Source organism: Poecilia reticulata, linkage group LG17, assembly GCF_000633615.1.
Source record: "Poecilia reticulata strain Guanapo linkage group LG17, Guppy_female_1.0+MT, whole genome shotgun sequence".
Taxonomy (NCBI): Eukaryota; Metazoa; Chordata; class Actinopteri; order Cyprinodontiformes; family Poeciliidae; genus Poecilia; species Poecilia reticulata.
Window position 1 is genome coordinate 13056774 of NC_024347.1, and position 14134 is coordinate 13070907.

Below are 14134 nucleotides of genomic sequence, written 5' to 3' on the forward strand. Positions count from 1 at the left end.
GCCCCCCTCTGCTGCTGCTGCATCGTTGTGGAAAACCTGGAGCGGCAGAGATATCTGCGGCTTATAGGTGTATGTTTACTGGTTTAAGAAAAACTAAAAAACTTTGGGGTTGTGGCTTATAGTCCGGTGCGGCGCATAGTTCGGAAAATACGGACTATAATCCTTCCTGAATTTTTTCTATGAAGAACCCAGGGAGGGTTATTTGGCTATTATTTATTTAATTAATAGTGTTATTATTTATTACCTGACTTTTGTTCTGCCAAGAACCCAGAGAGGGATATTTGATTGTGCTTTCTGGAAAACAATACATTTTTACATTTAGGCACTCCTGCAATCGTCACACTTTTTTCTGTTACAAACTGACTCAGGCCCCCACCAGAGAAGGGAAAAGTTATGTGGCCCTCACAGAAAAAAGTTTGGGGACCCCTGCCTTAGATAATTGATGAAAGGTACCCAAGCATTTATGTTACTGTAGTGATTAGTAAAAGAGAAACTAAGAAAATGTGTTGGATTTACGTTCTACCAACAGTGAAATCAAATGTTCATTTTGAAACCAATTCTTCTTCTTCGGGTTAAGTCATCTGTTTTACAACCCTCCTCCTTACTATGAATAAAAGTTTAATCCTAGCCTCAAGAAGTCCTCCAGCACCAATGTGTGCTTGTTACAGCCCACAGCAACCGGGTCCATGCGAAAATCCGCCTCTCATAAGTTTCTGAGCCAGTGGGGAAACTGTTGCATCCGACCGCTGGCAGCTTCTCCCTGCAGCTCGCYGGGTCTATCTAGGCCAAACGAGGCTCTGAGGACCGCTCATGAATTGGGCCACAGTTCTCCTCAGTGGTAGGAGCTGAAACTGTGTCACTGGAAGGCCGAGACAAAAAAAAAAAAACAGGACAGCAGCAATGTGTCCGCAACCCCAGCACACTCTTGCTACTGTTGCACGTCTTGCAAATGAAGCTCCACGAGGTCGTAACATAGCGGAGCCCTAATTGGCATTCAAGGTCTGATCGATGGGTTTGTTTATGCATTTCGCCCAGTTSTCTTTAAGGCTGTCTGTCTGTGTGGAGGATAGTAGAAGTAAGATGCTAAAGAAAAGATTTCACTTTGACCTGGAGGTGGCAGGGTGGGATATCAGACTTGAAGCATCTTATCACTGTAGGCTAGACATGTGTTATTAAAGCAAATACTCAAAAGCTATTAGACTCTTGAGCAGCTGCACCAGAGATTATTTTCTGACCTAAAGAAAGTTCTCAAACAACATCTTTGTTTATCTGTGTTCCAGAGTTTTAGATTTTGTTTGCTTCATTTTAATTTAGTTCCCTCTTTAGCACCAAATCTCCTCTGAAAAGTGTTTGGATCCTTTTTTTATGACAAAAAAAAAATCCTGAAACAGGCGGCATGCATTTCTATTTAGCCCCCTTTTACTCTGACACCCATAAATCCGACTGCTTTCTGAGACGCTCTTTATCAAAAAGAGCCTCACCTGTCAGTAACTGATTTCTTTATAAACCCAACTGTTCTGTAAAGACCTCTGAGGTTTCTCGGAGAACATTGGTGAACAAACAGCAACATGAAGGCCAACGAGCACAACGGATATGTCAGGGATAAAGTTATGTAGATGTTAAAGCAGGATTAAGACATAAAAAAAAGATTTGGACACTACACTGAGCACTGTTTAATCCATCATCCAARTAAGGAAAGAGTATGGCACAACTGCAACTGGATTAAACTCAAGAAATCTGGCCTTTATGGAAACAGTTCCCACTGAAAGTCAGATTGTTTCAGGCCATGTAGGCTCACCATGTGGACGGTGGAGGTTTGTTCAGATCAAACTGTAATTTTGGCCAACACTTAAACTATTTTGTGGCAAAAAAGCTAACCCTGCACATCATCCCTATTGTGAAACAGGGTGGCAGCATCATGCTGGGCTGCATAATACAGGCCCAAGAAAACAAGTTAGAGGCCTTTGACCAGGGCAGGTCAACAAACCTAAAACGCTACAACAGATTGATTTAGATCAAAGCATATACATGTATTGAAGTGGCCCAGTCCAAGTCCAGAACTAAATCAAATAAACAACTGAGAGAATATCTTTGTCCAATCTAACTGAGCTCCAGCTGTTGTACACGTCCATAAACACCACGTTTCTTCCGCTACGCCAGTCTGTCACGCAATAATGCATTAATATCAGCCTGTACAGGTTAAAACAACCTCAACTGAACTCAGAGAGTTACATAACATTTGACCTGACATGGAATAATTAGCAGCAGGTAGCAAGGGTAAACCAATAACGCTGACAGGATGAAGCTAACTAATAGGAAAAGCCCAGAATATGTTCTGCCCAAATGTCGTTGGGCAGAATGTCTGTTTTCGTCGTTTGTCTGTCACAGTAAGATCCTGATTGCACGACGCTGTTTACAAAACAGTCGCACCAGCACGCCACATTATCGCACTCTCGTTGATTATCTTAAGCGGCGTTCCCCCCCCCCTAAACTCTTCTCCCCCGAACCAAAAAAGCACCAAGGAGGCGCCACCTACCCGAGCCGAAAGCCTTGGCCACCAGCCACGTCAGGCTGCAGGAGATCTTGGCCCTGGTGTAGTCGTAGTGGTCGAAGCTCTTGATAGCAGGGACGATGAATGTGCGTCTCATCCCTCTGTCCTCTGCCGCATCTCCCATCGTCCGTCTGTGCGTCGGCGTCCCTCTGCTGCTGGGAGGCTCAGTCAGCCGGAGGAGCTCCTCCTGAATGCGGATGACATCTCGTCCAGAGGAATTCAATGCAGTAAAAAAAAAAAAAAGAAGGAGAAGAAAAAAAATCCCTTTCTGYTAATTGAAGAGTAAAAAAGAAATCAGGGGGCGGGGGGTGGAYTTTGAGTTTGGCTGGTATGAGCTTGATAATGGCCCCGCTCCTCGGTTAAATGAGACTCATGTTCAGTTTTACTTCCTTAAATCGTGACAGCGCGGCGCAGTTTAGTGGCAGGATTCCTTAAGAAGATCCCCGGACATTTTTATCCTGGGATTTTTYACGACATGACGGATAATCTGTGTGGTTCAACAGCAAAGCTACAGGATCCTGCCCACGGTTATGTTTAAAAGGAAAACAAAACAAAACCGATCCGTTTTTAGTYCGTGCTCTTCTTTTTCCCCTTCCTAACTGTTTTCATCTCCTCCTTCCCCCCCGCCCCCTCTCTGCGCTTTTCCTGCCGCACTGATCAGTGGAAGAGGGGCACTGCGCAGGCGCGATCCACCCACCCAGTCTTTACAATCCTGTCAGGAGTCATTGCGATGTAATACAAACTAGCGGCAGGATGGCTGCTGACTCAAACCCAGATGTTTCCATAGTGAGATGCATGAGAAAATACCAAAGAATGAGCTCTTAAACGCACTGACCGGACAGATTTAAATTAATATTGTTACTCTTACATAATTTTCAACCAGTTGGCATGTTCGTTTAATGTCTTAATTAAGCGTGATTGGGTTATATTTTAAACAATTTCAATATAAATTGGAGATATTTGAAAAGCTTCTTAAAGCTGTAGTAACTTTTTTTTTCTACAAATATATTTAAATTGTGAGTGCTGACAGTATATTATGACACGGTAATCTGATAAAAACTGAGCACTCCTTCACCCAGTGCTCCTATTTCCATTTACAGAAACAACCAATCAGAACTAAAAGGAGGGTCTTAGCGGTGTAAATCATCCATGTGTAGGTGATGTTCACCTCTCCCCTTTCACTCAGCTCACCAGTTCACCACAACAGAGGCTGCCATGAAAGCTAAGGCTAGTCATCTTGTTTCTCTGCCATTAGCACATTAAGCAGGATGTGGACAAGGGTGATTGACAGCTCAATGATTAATAAAAGAAAGGTTTATAGGACATAATAATCCTACCGGGGAAATATCCAAAAACACATTTCAGGAATGTTTCAGTCGATAAAGTTGATATTTTCCACCATTTTCTGAATGTTGTTCTTACTGAGCTTGTTTTTAAAAACTTAATCCCAAAGTGAATTACAAGTTCTAACATTTTTACACCAAAAACATCGCTTCTAAAAAGTAAACGTAAATTACACTAAAACAGTGCTTTTTTTCCCTCTCTGTATTTGTTATCATATTCCTCTTTTGGGCTGGACAGTTGTAGCACTACTGCTTTGCACCAAGGAGGTTCTGAGCTTGAAACCAGGCCTGTGGCCTTTTTGCATACAGTTTTCATGTTCTCCCGGTGCTGACCACATCAGCCAGATCATATATGGATTTTTGGATCTCACTACAGCTTCACTGTTTCTCAGCTCTCAAACTGTAGRACATTCCTGGTTGCTGAGATGAATGGCCACGTCCAGATGGGTGATGGTATCAGTCTTCCTCCATTTCAGAATAATTAGGAGTCTCAGAGGGGAATTTAAAACTGATGAAATGGAGGAATGAGCTTTGCTTCGCCGCAGGCTTATAAGGGAGTTTTGCTATGCAGGTGCGTCTGTCTAATGTGTTTTCACCTGCAATAACACGGAGCAGTTTTACTCCTGTCCCATTTTAAACATTTGTTGAATCCTTTTGTCTTTGTCAAAAGAAGTCTGAAAACGTGTCTATGTATTTGCAGTCTTGTTATATCCAATCAAGTCCCATCTTCCATCCATCCATTTTCTTACACCCTTGTCCCTCAGTGGGGTCGGGAGGGTTGCTGGTGCCTATCTCCAGCTAACGTTCYSGGCCAGAGGCGGGGTACAGAAGTCCCATCTYATCAGCAACAATTACCCTAAAAACATCTAAAACTTGACACTTATTTTCTTCTTTTAAATGGATCAAAAGGGATGTGGATATTTGATAACCTGTCAGGTGGAGGTGCTACTACTTTCCCGTCTTACCCTGAAGGCCATGCTCAGAATAAGTGATGAAAAATGTTATTAAGCCTATATTTTAAGTTTAAGATTTTGATTATATGTTCAGGGCATTCTAATATCTTCTTTGTAAAAACAGATTTATGATCTGAGTAAGATTTCCTGGTTAAATAAAGACATGAGAAAGATRGTTAGAAAACAAGGTTTTTGGCTGCATGAGATATTGTAATGTTCCTGCTGATGTTTGTTCACAATCACAGTTGCTTGGATATTCCAACCCTTAGCAGAAAGTTGTTTATTGAAGTGAACTTGGAATATGCCTATTTTATGCTAAATATGAGGTAGTTTAAGTTTACTTCTTACAAGTTTATTTTCTTGRGAATGGATTGKTGAGTATAATTTGCTTATACTAAAAAGTATAAAGAGTAAGACTTAGTACATTAATAGACTCATACAGTACTTTATATTAAAGCTATACTTTTTACTTATTTTGCCACAAAGTACTAACGGTCAGTATATCTTGATCAAAGTATGGTTTCATTTAATATAGCAGAATAAAATATTTGTCACTATACACATTTACTTTTAGGTTTTACCCCTGTTATAAATGTACATTTTCAGGATCACATAGTACATAGAAGTTAGAAAAGTTGCATTTCTTTCTTTTTTTCCCCTTTCTGAGATATTTATTTTTGTTTCCAAACATACAATGAAGGACTTCAGTTCTCAGTTAGAAACKCTATATTTGTTTCCAGTTTTATAAGCAAATGCATGACTTTTTCCTCTGCCTTTTGTTGACAAAGAATTTTATCCTAGAGAGACTACTGTGTTTACTTTTTTTTTTTTTTTTACAGCTATGGAAGACTTTATTTCATATAAGTTTTTTTTGCTCTTGAAATGTATATTTTAAACATTTCAATAGGCATTTAAAAATACATTGTATAGTATATTTAAACATTTTACGTATACATATCAAAGTTGTTCTCAATATTCTGTGTTGTGATTCCGTAAATATATTTCAGTGTAGAGCACGTATATTTTTAGYTAACTTTGAGAATATTTTAAGAAACATGTAAACACAATGCTACAATTAATATGCTAAGCAAATTTCCAAGTAAGTCTGTAGTATTAATTGAACTATAAGCTGTAATATAATATATTTCAGTTTTGGTCATTCTTAAAATAAAATAAATTGTGGACTAAGTATATACCTAATGCAATGATAGTATARATAAGAGTGTACTTGTGGAATACTTTAAATATACTTCAATATACATAAATCGTATACCTAATACACGCTATTAGCATATACAGTAGATGAGTGTACTTGTTGCATACCTGATGTATACTTTTGTAAATCTAAAATAATTGTACAAAAGTGCTTAAAGTATATTTTTATAAACATAAAAATTCTCCAGTGTTGTAAATAGAAGCATACTTTCTAGTACATAGTCTGTAGTTTACTTGCTATACTTATAGCAATGCTCATAATACAAACTTAAAGTATAAGAAAATCTTTAAAAGATGACTGAACCACAGATCGCATGTCTTTTTTTAGTTACATATGTGTCAAACCTCTTCCCACATAACAAACCAAACTTATTTTGCAAACATTTATTTTTGTAACATTTCATGTAAACTTCAATRGACGTTACCAGGATACTTCAGCCTGCGAAAGGCGATGACAAAAGTGTACCGGCAGAGCCCCCTAGTGTCCAAACAGCGTTCGTACAGCTGAGTGGACATGAGACTGTACACTCAGTTTCAGTCAGTAGGTGGCAGTCTTTAGCCATACTTAAAGGTTTGCTTCTCCTTTGGATCCTCCTCCTTTGTAGTACGTAGAACTGCTGATTTGTCCCTTTTACCGACTGTGATGAGAACAATAAAACAATTTGCAATAAAAACCACTKCAGCTGCTCCAACTTGTTCAGAGTGTTTTCTCTCTATCTTCTTATCCCTTCCTTCTTTCACGTTCTTTCTTCAACTYAGGCCACCTTTGTCTGCACTTCCCTCTACAGCCACAGTCATTGTCGAGTCATTCCCTATCACAATATAGTTTGCATTTTCGATGTGAATGTTGGGCGCCAGYCGCTGAGGCCTTGGGTCCCCGCCGTCCTGCTCCYGTTGTACGGTGGCTCCAAGAACAAGCTGTTGCTCCATGCAAAGCCTCAGCATCTCTTTTTCCTCCAACCTCASCCTCCTCATTTTCTGTTCATGAACCCAGATCTTTCTCTGTTTTTCGATCCTTGCCCTATTACAAGCCTTTTTCAGTTTTCTCTCAAAGTTCCTCCTCTCGTCCAGYGCCACCAGCGTCTTCAAGGTGATGGGCATCTGCTCTTTCGGCATGCAGTTCTCCAGAGGCAGCAGGGGGATGACCGTGTTAAACTTGTGTGCGTTGTTTATAGAGTTGATGAGGGCGATGTTGGTTTTCATTTCCACCATTTGCGAGTTGAAGTTGTGCGTGAGCAGCAGGAAGGTGAAGGCAGAGTTGTTGACGGCRTCCTCCACGCACCTCAGCGCGCTCTTTCCTGGAATGGCAAAGTCCTCGGAGAAAGTTGCCCCCKTTGTACCGATGACTACCTCAAGTTTTTCCTTCATGCTCTCCGCCACATCGGAATCTTCTGGAGCATGCAAGATAACAAATGCATAAAATATGTCCTCCTCCTCGTCCTCTTCTTCGTTTACTTTGCTTATGGGTGTGCTTTTTAGACCAGGACTGCTTGGAAGAATAATGTGTGTCGCAGACGGCAGGCTTGATTTAGTCTGAGTGTAGGGCTTTAGTGGTTGGGTTGCGCTCTCGTTACTCCTCATTGACGCTTCTTCTACCTTAATGTCTTTCTCTGCTCCAAACCGAGATGTTCCAGTCGATGTGTGCTGAGGAGATGCACAGAGAATTTGTTCTGGGACATTTTCTGTTTTATTTTCATGGATGGAAGGGTTTAGTATTGGGTTTCCTGAAGATTTAGCAGGTGCTTTGTCCCCTTGAAAAGAGATTGTTGTAGGAGCACTTATCTCGAGATGAGAAGGGTATGAAGGCTCAGACGGACTGTCCTGCAGGGGGCTGGGCAWGCAGTGAACATTTGCAGACTCATCCAGAGACGCAGCGATATTTAAAGTTGCCTTTCCTTCRCTCATGGTCCTGCATGGATCGATGGAAGACTCCGATTTCAGATCGGAGGGGAAGCACATGGGCTCTGCAAACTGAGGCCCACACACAGCTCTGGCTTCCTCTCTAAAGTTATCATATTCCAGAGAGCTTGTGTTTAGACATTCGCAGGAAATGGCTCTCTTGTAAGCCAGATCCCTTAGACGTGGATCGCACAACCTTTGCTCGGACAAAATTTTAAAAACCCGAGCCAGCGATGACAAAGACTCTCCCGTCTTGGCCTCAAACAGGCTGCAGTGAGCTCCAAAATCGTCTAATTTACCTCCGCCTGAGTGCCACTTTTCAGCCAGATGGTTAGCGAGGGGGTTGTCCTCTAGCATCTGGAGCTTCCTCAGGGCCTGGGCTTCTCTCTGGAGGATGATCAGACACAAAGCGCGTATGATCGTTTCTTCAGGAGACTCACCCAACTGGATTGTGAGGCTGAGTAATCGCTCTGAAGGTGCCTTTTCCAAAATGTCAAAGACAGCCCTCAGTCCTGTCGCTTGATTTTCCAGTTCTGTGTGATTCATTATAGGGATTAGGTGCCAACTGGTTTTGGGCAGAGAAAAGAAGTCAACGAGATCACATTTGATTCTCCAGTTGCTTTTTCTTCAGATTATCAGCATGTTGCCCTTCTGAGGAGAKGTTTGCAGTTTTCCTTTCTATAAAGACACATGAAAGCAAATGAGATCAAATGTATATTAAAATATTACTCAAACGAGCTCAAGGGTGTAAAAAAAGTGTCCAGTTAATAGAAATAAACTTCCTTGACCTTAATACGATCATAAATCAGTAATTACTTACCGGAATGATTTCACTGGAGCAATGATAAGAGATCTGCTTTTAGTTCAAACAAGGAAGTCAGTCAGAAAGTGATGACCTTCTCACTTCAACATTTTTGTTTTTCCTAACAATAAACTCTTACCACTCAGATGGATCCCTTAAAAATAACTAAAACTTATCCTTGGATCTCTTCCGGGTTCAGGACTCCAGCCTATCAATGAGAATCTACTTGTTGCAGGTTTAGGACTGTCAGCTTGAAGCTAACTCAAACAACAGCATGCTGATGTCACGAAGAGTGAAGTACGGTAGTTCAAGAGGGTCAAAAATGACGGAAAGCGGGAAAAACATTTATTGCATTTATTTCGAGAACACAAACTTGTAGCACTCGTAGCAGTTAGTCTCCAGTAGTTAAAAATAAAATGTACACTCTCTATCAGAATTTTCTTAAAGATGTCACACATTTTAAAATCTCTAAAACAACAAAAAAACAACAACAAAAAAAAAACAAAGAAAAACTCTTGGAATGTCGTAAAGTGTAAATCTTCAGCTCCAAATGCACAATGGGCGTGCAAAAGAGAAGAATTTTTTTTTTTCCCCCACATCTGGCTCTGTCGTTCTCCCTCTCTCCAAAGAGGCTGGTGTATTTTTATCAACGGAGGAAACCTCCAACCCTGTATTTACCAGGGGTGGGGTCACACCAGGCGGMGCGAGCCAACACCAAATCCCTGAACCCAGCGCAGACAGAGAGCCTCTGTGCTGAGAGCAGAGCGATATGTTTACGATGTSAGGGATTAGAGTCACTCTATTGGAAGTGTTTAGATTTCTTTACAGAATAAAATTTCACYGCTCGGCTSCAACACCCACCAGCAGCCCGGCTGAAGAGCTGCTCCCATCTTTTTACTCAAAAAGCTTTCTTACTGACACAGATGCAGTTTCTGAGTCACTGTAAATRCCTCTAAACCTTTTAAGACATTTATTACATTGATTAAGGAGAAATGTATTTTGTTAATGTAACATAACCAACCAAAACAACCCAGACAGCTTATATGCTAAACTCAGCCACTCTAATGAGATACTCTTTAACTTTGGCTGAACTCACGTCTCCCTTTGCTTTGATGTRTYATTTTTATGCCATTTACAAATCATAAGTGCCTCTGACAAAACGCATTTAAATTACTACACAGGTACAACTAAATAAATTAGAATATCATCAGAGAGTGTATTTATTTTATTATGAACTACAAATATGTTTTTACCAAGAATTGCTGTTATTTCTGCATCAGTCTTCAGGCTACTACTGACGATATGCAAAAAGACTGAAATGGCACATGGACTTGAATTAGTTTTGAACATGTTGCTAGATTATGTTTAAATAACTTTGATAGTTGCAGTCATGGCAGCTGCTATGTTTTGTTCTTACTTGTGCTTTATACCATGTAATATGATCRAGAGAGATAAATGAAATGAAATAAACAAATAAAAGCACAAAATAGGACAGTTTTGTATAGGTTTCATCAGAGTRCCATAAGCAAGCCCGCTTTTGTTGTATCAGATAAAAGAAATTTCTAATTAAATGTGGGTAAAGTAATTACTGTAAATTGGATAACATAACATGATGTTCACTAACATTCATGCTTTTAATTCAACAAACCGTTCTTTGCACATAACACCAAGGTGTGGTAAATATGACAGGTAATGACAAACAGGGCACAGACGACCTGTTACTCACAAAGAACATGTGGAGCATACAAATGTTCGCTACTGCTTATAATAAAATAACACATGAAAAGCATTACATATCTGTAATAAACTGATATTGATTTGTTTCTTGTAATGTGCATTTAGAAAAGCAGGATGCTTATACATTTTGTATTACACATCAAGTCTATTTGACTCTATTTAAGTTTATTTGAGCCACTCTGAGTCGCTCACCCRAGCGGAAAAAAACTTTCACTCACTCACTCTCTTAGACACACACACACTAACACACACCGAATCCCAACACCCACACCGCCTGGAGATGATCCCCAGTCAGTTACGTAACGTGCTGCCAAACGTCCATCTCTATTGAGGACAATTCCTTTAACGAGAGACATGCTCCCCCAGCAGCTGTGTTAGTCAGCCTGGCAGTAAATCTGCTTCCACCTTCAGGCAAAAGCACATAGTAAGAGGCTGTGTCAGTTCTGCAGATCCTGGCATTAAACATCCTCCGTTACGCAGTTTGGAGCAAATACGTTCTGACCCGGGCTTGGTTTTTCTTTTGGTAGGGGGGTTAAAATGAAACGCTGTTCAAACGTGGACGWCTCTCCTGTCACGTGGTTTCTGACTATAGGCGACAATGCACACGTGTGCTGCTGTGTGTGTTAGCACGCATGGCTTCTGGCCGTGGGAGAAGGCTCTGGGGAGAGACACAGAGAGGTCACGAAAAAAGAGGCTCTGGGGCAGACGAGTGAAAAGGAGGCCCTTTCTTGGACAGGGACTGGGGATTAGGATGAAAGACATATGAGTGGGGGATGCGCTCTCTTGTGGCACCCACTTGGTGCATCGCTCACACGGATTCTGCATCATATCCATTGTAAAATGAGCAGGAAGAGACAAAAAGAGATAGCCAATGAAAGTTACAGAAACGAGGACGGAAGCACAGATGTGTGAAGATCAGTGGATTTGTTTAAGTGGGTGAAAACCAGACTGCTTTCCCCAGTAAACATGATTTGTTGTAGATGTTAAAGAAATGTTAGCTTCAATTATTTTCCTTCTAAAAAGCTACGTGGAAAAAAAATCTCCTTTTTGACATTACAACTCCAAACCTTTATGTATGCAGCTGGGATTTTATGCAGTAGACAAACATAAAGTAGCACATAAATAAAAGATATTTTATCTTTGGTTTTTCAAAAGTTTCTTTATTTACTCCACCAATCTGAGTCAATTACATTGTAGAATCGCCATTTGTAGCTAATATTACTCCAACGTCAGAAGGGATTGATGTCTCTGCAGACTGAAACTTTCGCTTTATCTTCTCAGCAAAGAGGCTCGAGGTCAGTCAGATCGGATGGAGARCATCGATGAATATCAATTTTCAAATCATGTCATGATTTCTCGCAGAGTTGAAAACAGACCTGGTCTTTGATTAGGTCATTCTAGCACATAAATATGTGATAATCTGAACCGTTGCTGTGTGTTGACGGTTGCCATCTTGCTGGACGGCCTCGTGCAGCTTTTCTTTCAGGATCGTTCTGTAGTGAGCTCCGGTGAAGTCAGTCTACCTGTTGCTGCTAAAGAAAAGCATCCTCACATGTTGACGCTGCCAGCTCTGAGTTTCCATGTGGGGTTGATGTGTTYAGGCTGATGTGTGAGCCAATATTCAGCAGCACAGCATTTGAAGTAACTTTAGAGCAGCTTTTTCCACACATTTGGAAGAAGCTGCCTCAAACTTTAATTTGTACTTCTTTGTCTTTCAAGAAGAGCATGTTTATYCTTRCCTCACTTCAACAAAGGACAAATCTGTGCTGTGCAGGGCTAAGAGTTGTTCTGTTAACAGATTTTCTTTTCTGGATGATGAATCTCTGCAGCTCCTCCAGAGTTAACAAGGGGCCTCCTTGCCTGCATTTTTGGTTAATACGCTCCTTGGTTAATACACACAGAGCTTCAAAAACGTGTCTTTATTTACTTATGTCTGCACCCATGTCTTAATAACTTTGTATTTGTGCCAATTGATAGCACTTTAATTAGAAGGAGTAAGTAGTTACCACAAATTCAGATTTTTCTCCAACCTCTTSAATATATGATCTTCAGATGTGATTCATCTGATGCTGCTAACTTTCTTAGGGCCTTCTTAATTTGTCTCTTGGTTAATAATTAGACATACAATTCACAATATGCTGCCTTGAGTTGAGAAAGCAAATGAAAAGATCATTTAAATACATTGCAAGGAATCTCATCAGAAGTATAATGCATAAAGGAATTATGAGTGGCTCAAAAGTTTTGCACAGAACTGAATTCCAAACATACATGCACACTTGAAGACACAAAGCTACACAAGGACCTTTAACACCAGCACGGACATTTGGACTGCGATTCGGTAGRAACCTGCAGGTCGGCCTAATGCAAGGCAACACACAGAGCTTCAAAAACGAACGTGTGCGTTGCTCTGATAAGACAGAGGTCGCTTATAGATGCAGCTGCGGCTATCCTACATACATTCATGCRTGGAGAGAGTGGCAAAGCAAAAATAATCTCTGATATCAGTACCGAGGCTAGTTTATGCTGTTGACAAAGCAGGCCAACAGATTTGAGTTAATGTGACAGTTAACTGGGATTAATTCAGGAGCCAACGTAAATGAAGCGGGCCCGCGGACAAGACAGGGGCGTGCAGTGGGGATGGGAAGACGTGTGTACTGTACCACACTGCTGCATGCTTGGATAAGCATGTAGGCCATGCCAACAACAATGCGTAATACAGCCTCTGCTGATGGGGGGATGGAAACGCACATAGACACAAACTCTCAGCGTTTTCTACCTCACCTCACACACTCATGCGCGCACACACGAACGCGCACGCACACATTTGGCTGTGCAAACACACAAACTCGCACTCATGCACAGACATTGATGGTGATGGGGCATGGAGCAGTTTATGCTCATATCAAGGGAAAGTCTTTGATCAGTGTGACAGGAAGGGCACTCGCCCYGGAGGAATTAGCTAACTCTTGCTTTGAAAAAGCACATCCACAATAAATCAGCCGTGCTCAAATGTGCAGCGCAGAGGGGAGAGGATGTCTGATATTTGGCTTCATTAATATGCTAAATGTATGAATATGATTTGTTCCAGTTCAGTGTCCAGAGTGRCACGATGAAGCACAAAGAGCAGAAAGTGCAGAAATTCAGGATGTGCTCACAATCCACTCAGATTAACAGCCAATTAATTAGCAAAACCAGTTCAGATGCACGGTCAAAAGATGAAGCTCGACTTTTTATTATCATTATCAATAATCATAATAATTATCTTAATAATTATAATTATATATGTCATGCTAACAATGATAGCAATTACAGAGAACTTTTACACTGTATTAATCAGAATTTTATCAGATTTGTGACCCTTATAGAGCCTCATTGCGTAGTTATTCCTTTGCTTCTCATTTTGTCATCCAACAACAACAAACTTCAATATATTTATTAGGATTTTGTGTGATTGAGCAACACAAAGTAGAGCACAATTATGAAGTGAAAGACTGAAAAAAAAATACAGTTGAACCCAGATGTTTGTTTACACCAAATAAAAAAAGCACTAAGACATTTTCTTCTCACTGCGGTTTGAGGTTTCTCTCTACCAGATTTGCACATCGATAGACTTAAAGTATGTGTGAACATAAAT

The 14134-nt window shown here is 40.7% G+C and overlaps 2 protein-coding genes across 6 annotated transcripts in view; both read right to left on the minus strand.

The window, feature by feature from the left end:
- The window catches only part of camsap2b (calmodulin regulated spectrin-associated protein family, member 2b), a 32666-nt gene extending 29478 nt beyond the window's left edge, over positions 1-3188 (minus strand). For all 4 annotated transcript variants that reach the window (XM_017310083.1, XM_017310081.1, XM_017310082.1 and 1 more), the window contains exon 1: positions 2537-3188. In XM_017310083.1, the coding sequence (XP_017165572.1) occupies positions 2537-2675 (139 nt within the window). In that variant the 5' untranslated portion in view covers positions 2676-3188. The remainder of the gene's footprint in view (positions 1-2536) is intronic.
- A 2551-nt stretch (positions 3189-5739) lies between these two features.
- On the minus strand, positions 5740-9334 carry ticam1 (TIR domain containing adaptor molecule 1). 2 transcript variants are annotated; one of them, XM_008433747.2, is made up of 3 exons: positions 8903-9334; positions 8782-8814; positions 5740-8639 (listed from the first exon to the last, which is right to left on the minus strand). In XM_008433747.2, the coding sequence occupies exon 3, from the start codon at positions 8505-8507 to the stop codon at positions 6813-6815; it is 1695 nt and encodes a 564-aa protein (XP_008431969.1). In that variant the 5' UTR covers positions 8508-8639; positions 8782-8814; positions 8903-9334; the 3' UTR covers positions 5740-6812. The 2 variants fall into 2 exon arrangements, with proteins under 2 accessions (XP_008431969.1, XP_008431970.1); XM_008433748.2 differs by having other exon boundaries at positions 8782-8817.
- Between the last annotated feature and the right edge of the window lie 4800 nt (positions 9335-14134).